This window comes from Sinocyclocheilus rhinocerous, unplaced genomic scaffold, assembly GCF_001515625.1.
Source record: "Sinocyclocheilus rhinocerous isolate Xijiao unplaced genomic scaffold, SAMN03320098_v1.1 scaffold650, whole genome shotgun sequence".
Lineage (NCBI taxonomy): Eukaryota > Metazoa > Chordata > Actinopteri > Cypriniformes > Cyprinidae > Sinocyclocheilus > Sinocyclocheilus rhinocerous.
The window spans coordinates 1,402,137-1,411,119 of NW_015638019.1; the positions used below are offsets into that span (position 1 = coordinate 1,402,137).

Below are 8,983 nucleotides of genomic sequence, written 5' to 3' on the forward strand. Positions count from 1 at the left end.
TTCACGCAAAGAAAGGCGGCGTAACTTTGATTCTTGCTGTAGTATTGTTGCCGCCGCCGCCATGTTGTGGAGACGCTGTGTGTTTCGTTGTGAAAGCGAAACTACTTTGTTTGGCCTTCCAAAAGAGGACACGACTAGAAATCAGTGGTTAAGTTGTATTTACAATACTGTTCCAGAACAGTTTAACCCAAATATTCAGATGTGTGCAGTGCATTTTATGGAGGACTGTTTCCTGATCCTGGTAGAGTAGACTACAATGCCGGCTGTTCTGACTCACAGACTGTAAGTATGTTTTTTTATATTTAAAGGATTTGCCACTGACGATTCAAACGCGAGTTTTGAGCAGTGTAGAGTAGCGCTTGTTGTTTGTCATTTCTCCGATCACAAATGCAGACATTGTTTTATGTTTACGCGGCGCGATGCAACGCAACGCGTAAAAATACAGTATAAGTCATTATAATCCGTATTTATGTCCCCACTGGATGCAACAAATGCCTCGTTTATAATGGGTTTTAATGTTTTTGTCTCGTCGCTCCGGCTGGACAGGGTATCACAGTATGGTAAGGGGTGTCACATTTCTGTCACACGCTTGAGGTATTCGGCCAATCACAACGCACTGGATAGCTGGCCAATCGGAGCACACCTTGCTTTTCAGACCGAAGAACTTTGTAAAAATCGACGCGTTTCAGAAAGGCGGGGCATAGAGGAGAAACAATAACGTACAGTATGTGGAAAATAATGTGTTTTTTGAACCTTAAACCGCATAAACACATTTCATTACACCAAATACACAAAATAATGTTATTTTCAACAAAATCATATGACCCCTTTAAATACTCTCTGTGGCCACTATATATAAACCTACAGCACTTTTTGCCTTTGACAAATTAATTTTATGACTTAAAGAACTTTTAACCCTTATGCTGTGTTTTGTGGTCATTTTGACCTAGAGAAGATTTCATTTTCCAAAAATGCTAATGCATTGGAACAAAACCTAATGACTTTGGCTCACATATGGTATAACAACTTCCCCCAAAAAAGTATAATTTTTGACTGATAATTTATAACTGATTGATCGCAGGCCTTGTTGATCTAGGTTTATGCATGTCGGTTTTTTAGTAAACATTGCCCACAAATAAAGCTTTTTTCACTCAAAACTGAAGTGCATAAGCTCATATCAATGAGGCCTATGATCAGTCAGTTCCAAAAATTATACAAAACCTGAGCTAATTGAAAGAGAGTAAGTTGACAAAGAGACTGAATCCAAGATTTGGTGATAATATATCATAAGGAGATCAATAAGCAATTTTTAAAAGACCCAGAGCACCGTATTAGGTAAAGCATTTTCAGCAAAAGGGTTCAAATATTTTCAGTACGTTATTTGTTTCTTATCCATCTTGAGGAGTCGATTTGACCAACAATCCTCTGAATAAGAGAGGGAGCTGTCACATGGAGCCTATGCTGTACACGTCCACTGCAATGAACAATATCACAGAGGAATGTTAGCAATTGCTGCTGGTCTTAAGGACACTTTAGTGTGTAAAGCTGCAAGCATATTTTCAAAGTAGGTCAAAAAAGTTTCACAGTTCTCAAATCTGCCTGTGATTTGTGGATTGTAAAGTCAAGCCATAGTGCATACAAGGGAATTACTGTGTTCAGCGAGTGCAGGCGAAGGACTCTGAACTCACAGCTTACCGACATTCCCTCACTTACTAAATAAATACTCGCTCTACCTCCAGTATTAATCCCAAGAGAGCAGCCGAGAGAGCCAGAGAGATGTAATGTGTCCCTTTTGGAGGGGTTTCAGAGATGACGCAGTCAGATGAAGGGCACTACTTTAGAACAAGGCCCCTGTGTCAGTTTCCCTGCTACTGACTGACCTTCCTTACTCAAACACACACACACACACACACACACACACACACACACACAGAGAGAGCTTAATAGAGGTAAAAACACAATTACGCAAATGTGTTTGATTAATGAAATCATAAGCAGAGGCATGTGATTTGTTACAGTCAAGATTGGTTCCTTTATTCATACAATTTGACTACAACCAATCTTATTTGTACCCTGGTGTCAGTGTAAAATTCTTCAAAAAAGCTGCTTCGAATGCAACTTTCCAACCATTCCACAGTCATCTAGTCCGTTTTATACAAATGTGCAAAATAAGACCGTCTTTACGAATCCTTCAGTCTTCAGTGTCATTCCAGGATCCACAAGACACGGCTCGGTGGGGAAGGGGTGGGGCTTGCAGTCCTTAGCTCCGCCCCTTTCATATTCACCACAGCCCCACAGTGACCGGCCATTCTAATTCAAGTAAAGTGCTCTTTTGAGAAAACACAAAGATTTGTGTCCTTGAAATTTCTTCGCTCTCCATGGAGACAATAAAATAACACGCCGAGCGGGACGATAATAAAATTACGACAGCAAACTACACAGTTACCCTTTTGTGCCCTAACAAGGAAGCTCCGAGTACGAGTCATACGAACTCCAGCTTGCCATGTCCTGTGTACATCCCCCAGTGCACAAGAGATAGGAGGCGTTCGCCTCCGCTTCCTCCTCCCGTGCACAACTCCGTCTGCCGCAGCTTATCGCAGCCCAGACAGCAGTTCTCATGTCCCGTTACCGGCACCATGCACTCCAAGTCCAACTTGGCCACGTGGCCTTTCTTAGCATGGTGGTGTCCATGAAAACTGTAATGAAGGCGAGACAGCATCTGTTGGCGCTGGGCCTGGAGACGCTTGTTTTCACTACGAAGCATTCGCAACGCCAGCATAATCAGCAGAACCAGGATAAGCCCACCTGCGATGGGAACCGCTATCACTGCCGCCCGAAACCACACCTCTTTAGCGGATGCTAACTCTTGCACCCTTGTGATCAGGTTCTGATTGGAGCTGTAGTATCGGTCTAGATAGAGAGAGAGAGCATGGTGAGAACAAAGTGAGATTTGGAGCTTAGGGAATGAAAAAACAGCAGGAGGTTTAACGCTAACGTGTTACGTTTATACTTGTTCCACTCTTTTTTAATATCTCAGCGCACCTTTTTCATTAAACAGGATTATATTTATGTGCTTTGAGCCGTCTGTCAAAGGACGCTGTGAGAAGCACATTCCAGCACAGTGGGAACGTTTCATGATCCACGTGCAATAAAAAGTATGTGATCTGAATCCAAGTGCTAAAAGGTAAACTGCCAGTTACCCGCAAACTCGCGCTGCACTGGAAACCATTAAATATCAGCCTGCAGTTTGGAGCCGTGAGAACAGTAAAAGACAATGTGTGTGCACGTGTATGTCTGATACTGAAGTATGTGTCACAAGGGTCCATGTTTGCACAGGATTGACGTCAGATATCAGTAAAGATAGTAACCTACTTCAATTAGATAAAAAAAAAATATCAACGCATAAAAGGAATCACTGTGTCCTGTTCAATGCCAGACAGTCTGTACTAAAATAGGTTTATAAAACCTTTATAAAACTTATAAAGGTTAACAGGACAATTTACCCCAAAATGAAAATTTTGTGATCATTTATTCACCCTCGTGTCGTTCCAACTGTCTTCTGTAGAACAAGAAGAAAATATTCTGAAGAAGGTTTCAACTGCTTTTGCTTATACAATGAAAAGACTCCACTGACTTTCATTGTAAGGACCAAAAAAATATATTTGTAAAAATATGTTTATGTTCCACAGAAGAAAGTCAGAATGGAATGACAAGTAAAATGTTTATTTTTGGGTGATCTATCTCTTTAAAACGTAAAACAAACAGCTAGCATACAATACAATCTACTCATACAGCTTTTGCTTTTAGTCAGATTTGTGTATCTTACCTGTCGAATCACCTCGAGGGTGCGTGAGGTCATGCAAACCTCTGTAGTTACACATATCATCATGGCAACACTCTACAGGAGAGGAGCTTCCGCTAGAAACATCCACGTTTTTGCTGGAGCACACATCTGCTGAGTTTAAAAGCGAATCTACACAGCCATGTGTTAGAGGTGAGTTCGTGTTTAGTGGGTCCAGGACCTTCGTGAAGCAAGCGTTGAGCTCCGATTTACACATGTATCCAGTGGCAACACAGTGCGGTGCGTCACAGTAGCACCTGATCTCTCCTGCAAAACAGAAAAGTCAGAAAAGATCAAATATGTAATTAATTGATATCATTGACATTAATGCACCATCTTGGATATATTAAATCATAAAACAACTGTACTGATGTGCTTCCAGGAAACTCTAAACTTTCCAAGGATTCATGACACTAATTCTGTTAACATTTTAAACCAGCACCAACAACTGCAACTGAAAATTTGCCCGGTGTTGCGTGGGAACGCTGAAATTCCCAACACATCCATTCCAACAGAAATTGAGCATTTTATTAGAGAATTAAACTGTGTTGTATTTTTAACGTTACTAAGATTTCAAGTACAGCGACTTAGTTAACTTTTTATTACCAGGATAGCATTCTTCACTTCACCAAAGAGGATGTTTGTGAAAATAAGCAACTAAAACTAAACTACTTAAATGTTATGCTAGAGGAAGGCAAAAAGAGAGGACTAACAGCGCTGTGACTAGTGTTTGTGTCAGAACACTAATATGTGGCAATTTCTGTTCAACAGTGTAACTGTGTCATGGCTTTTCATGCAAGGGATCCTTTTAGTCTGTCTTATAAAACAGGAACCGTGTAGCTTAAAATTAGTGGTTTGTTTGCCAAAGTCAATTTCTTTCAACCCAAATGGAAACTTGTAAAGGGGGGTGAGAGCAGGACTCCATCTTCAGTTAGCACGCAAACTCACTTGTGGTCAAACCTAGCATTAAGTCGGAGGGTAACTTTTAAAGGCACAGTTCACCCAAAAATGAACATTCTTTAATTTACTCGCACTCCTGTTGTTTTGTAACTGTATGACGTTCTTTTATCTGAAGGAGATGTTGAGGACCGACAGCATCAGTCACACTTCATTTTTATTGCATCTTTTATCAACACAATGAAGGCGAATGGTGACTGAAACTGTCACTCTAATTTTGTGCGCCAAAGAAAGTCATACAGATTAAAAACGTGAAAGACGACACAAAGTATTGATAGTTTAACATTTCGCGTTTGTGTATTACGGTTAAATTGTAGGCTATTTCAGTGGTCAGTCAGTTCATCATTATTACCTACCGCCAAAACTACCGCTGCGCGTGGATGTGAAACAGAACACTAAACACACTCCACGACACGAACACAAATAAACACAGCCTTTGTGTTGTTGTAAGCTGCTTGTGTACACTGTCCAAATCTGGAGGTACATGCCATCTCATTAGTGTAAGAAATCGCTTGAGGTCTTCTTATCAGTTAGGCTAAATCGGTTTATTATTTATTTTATCTCTGATGGTGGTGCTTATTTAATAATTCATAGAAACGAACCATAGCACTCTGTTCTTGGCGAGTGTTGCAAATCAAAGTTTAACAAATGCCCAGAAAATTATATAGCTGTGTTTTGGAGCATAATAGCTGGTTTATAAAGCATTATTAGACGACCTTAGAACAGCCAAAATAGATTAAGATGGTTTTTGGAACATGTTAGCAGGTCAACCAGACTTTAGCAACACATTTTAAACTGGAGCAGGCTTTAGGTCATAAATAGATTTATGAAACGCTAGATTTGAAAATGGACGACTGAAGCCAAATGCAGATGAAGTTATAAAGGTCGTCAGTGCACAGTTGTAAGAATAAAATGAACATTTTATAATGAATTGTTTACATATTAACAAGTTTACTTGTAGCATTAATTACAATTGTAGCCACGCGTTGAGACGTTTTTTTTCTTCAACAAACAAGGCCAGTAAGTTAGTTGAGAAATGTATATATAAAGACTTTTTGTGTTTGAGCGCTGCAGTTTAATATGCTTTCAGTGTTAAGTCTTGAGCGCTTTTAGAAACGACTACATAATCTCAGTCTTACCTTTCGTGAGAAGAACAGCCATCGCACAAAGTTCCAGCTGAAACCAGAGAGAAACAAGGCTAGAATGGCGATCCATTTACAACTGCTTTTCCTTGTCTTGATACCCTGTGGCAAGACCCTCCGAATGGTTTCAGGACTTGTTACATATGTCCTACATTGATTACTGCATTCCCAGGGATCCGTGAACTGCGCTGTATCCGAAAACAAACGGGAACAGAAAGGCTGTCTTGTTCCATCAGACCAACGCCGAACTACAAAAACATTCCTTGTGCGTAACCAAACCAATCCGTCATACGTAAGAAACGCGAATATATACACAAATAAAACGGATTCGTGAAATAATACAAAGAAAAATCCAAAATAAATGAGATTTGGACAACTATCGTCGATCACGGAGCAGCGGCTCACTGGCCGGGGAAATTTCACTGGATCACTTTTGGGAGCCGTGTGGCCACGCCCACATGAACGTTCATTGGTCTGCTTTGTTGGTTCATTTGCATACACCGTCCTATTGGCATTGGTATTGGTTCACACAGCGGCCATACAATTTGTCTTTCCGCCTACAGATGCTGAGACAGAATCGCATGATGAGGCAGGTAGCAAGAAAAAAAAATAACATAATGGTTATTAAAATGGGAGCTGGTGTGGCTGATTACGAAACAGAAACCTAATATATTATATCCTCGAGATTAAAAGACCCATATCAAAATCTTAATGTTTGTCCCTGAGGATAGAACTAATAATGGATTTCCAAAAGTGATCCAGTGAAACTTCCCCGGCCAGTGAGCCGCTGCTCCGTGATCGAGGATAGTTGTCCAAATCTCATTTATTTTGGATTTCTTTCTTTGTTTTGAGAAACGCGTTAAACTATGTTTCAGTGCTTTGTCAGCCATATGACAGCGTTTCCCAGGCTGCTGGAGGTGGATACTGCAGGCCTGCACTAGAGAGTGGATGTAGGCGGGTCGGTTAGAGAAATTAGCAATCCAAAGAGGCACATGGCGCCAGCGAGACGACACAGACAGACAGTGACACTCAATTACCCCCCAGACAATCCCATGCAAAACACACAGAGCACAACGATCGATATCTCAACTGCCCTACCCGCCCTAATGTGTTGAGCACTTTGGTCAGGGCATGTGCTTCACAATTTAAGGCATTTTGGGCAACCTTGAACCATAAATAAACAAATATAATGTTCTACAAATATAACTAAGTCTATAGTGATGCAGTAGGCTATTTACACAAACATTTAGACCCACCCATCAAACAGTAGGCTATGATGTCTTTTATTTGAATTATTTTAAAAATAAAACAAAATGAATGATTAGAATAAAATTAAAATACTTTTTGCTGGAAAAAAAATATCATATGCCGTTGATTTGAAAAGTCTGCCTGAAAATCTGTGAGGTTACAGGCTAATACGGTTTATTTACCTAGGCTACATAACTTTTGTGCATTTAACTATTTTGTTGTGTAAATATTTTGTGTATCTCTCTCTCTCTCTCTATTTATTTATTTGAAGAGTGAAAAGGTTAAATAGTTAATTGACTTGAATTTTAACAAAAAATCATTTAGATGTCACCATTTTTGGGTTACAATTTTTGCCCTACACCCTTTTCTTTTAATTAAAACTTTTTCTTTTAATTTTTTCTAATCATTAAAAACTGGGCGTTTACGTTTTTAATCTATCAGATTCACAACAGCATTCATGTCAAAAATCGCCAGATCCCTTTGTTGGAAAGTTACGATGTAATATGCTTTTATTTATTTCATTAATTTATTGAGGCAAGTTTAATGGATATAATAGGCTGGTTAACTAAATCAAAACAGATTTTGTACACACAAACATAGATAGATAGATAGATAGATAGATAGATAGATAGTTAGTGGAATTTGCGCGTACCGTGGTTTATTATAGCTAAAGGTAGTGACGGACGGCAGTGGCCGGGAAGTGTTTGATGATGAGAGGCAGACTGGGAGACGCTCACATCTGATAGATGGCCATCGATTCAGTGTCAAAGGCTAAAGACAAGCCATTCCGCTTCAGGGGACACATTCAGAGACCTACAGAAATGACCGGATTGACAGCAATTATCCTAATTGTTGGTAATTTCACAGAGGCGCCTGTTCAAAACCAGTCCTCCCTTCAAATGGCGAGATTCACACCTCCACAGACTCATCTGAGAAACTGCCCTACGAAACATCACTACCGATACTTCTAATGCTCCGGTGAGCTGTTTGAAGAAAAAGATACATTTTTCTATCATTCTTCATTTGACCCACCAATAGCTAATTCAGAATATGACCTTTAATGTTTAGTAATTTCGCTATGAATCATGAGTATTTAGCAGTAACTCACTCTAAAGACCAGTTTATTCTCCTAATTATGAGGAATCACAAGATGATGTGGAATACAGTAATCATGACTTTCATAATAAGTCTATCAGTCTAAATGTTCTCAAGCACATTACAATAATTTAGCAAATGGGACGTTTTTCGTAGAGTAGTTAAGTCGGCCACCAACTTTTAAAAAATTTTTATTTTGTACTTTTTTTAGGCAAACATGTTTATCCAACCTTGTGTCAAACAACATAACTGTTAATTAACATTTCAAACAACTGCATAGACGTCTTTCTGTTTGAATGATCAGGTGCTGCCCTCTTGTGTCCAATTGTGAAAATGTCCACTTTTTATGTCCATGTTCAGGGTTCCAAAGCAATCACTTACCAAAACATTAGAGATAATCGGTGAAGATTACAGGGGCCACTTTATGCTAATTTGGCTCAGCTGATAAAATCTGATAGGAATAACCCAAGCCCTTAAACTATACAATTTGAAATAGCTCTACACTACACCAATAAAAAGAAATATAAACAAATGCCATTTGTGTTTTTCTCCCTTTACAGTTAAATTAAGTTTATTAGCACATGCTATTCTGCTTTTGTTCTTGAATGCCAGCAGAATAGCTAACAAACTATCGTCAGCGTATTTTTAGACTTTCACCAACCTCGTCATGCTTTAAAGAAGAGTTATAAATAGGTTTCTT

At 39.3% G+C, this 8,983-nt stretch overlaps 1 protein-coding gene across 1 annotated transcript; it reads right to left on the minus strand.

Annotated features, from left to right (window-relative positions):
* Positions 1–2,008: 2,008 nt before the first annotated feature.
* On the minus strand, positions 2,009–6,360 carry LOC107749375 (BMP and activin membrane-bound inhibitor homolog). The gene is made up of 3 exons (XM_016564515.1): positions 5,938–6,360; positions 3,827–4,108; positions 2,009–2,910 (listed from the first exon to the last, which is right to left on the minus strand). The coding sequence occupies exons 1-3, from the start codon at positions 6,011–6,013 to the stop codon at positions 2,483–2,485; spliced, it is 786 nt and encodes a 261-aa protein (XP_016420001.1). The 5' UTR covers positions 6,014–6,360; the 3' UTR covers positions 2,009–2,482.
* Positions 6,361–8,983: the final 2,623 nt, after the last annotated feature.

Coding starts and splice junctions, on each gene's coding strand:
- LOC107749375 (XM_016564515.1), bottom strand. CDS start 6,013: ATGGATCGCCATTCTAGCCTTGTTTCTCTCTGGTTTCAGCTGGAACTT. Junction 4,109..5,937: donor GGCTGTTCTTCTCACGAAAG/GTAAGACTGAGA, acceptor TCTGTTTTGCAG/GAGAGATCAGGTGCTACTGT. Junction 2,911..3,826: donor CCCTCGAGGTGATTCGACAG/GTAAGATACACA, acceptor CTCTCTATCTAG/ACCGATACTACAGCTCCAAT.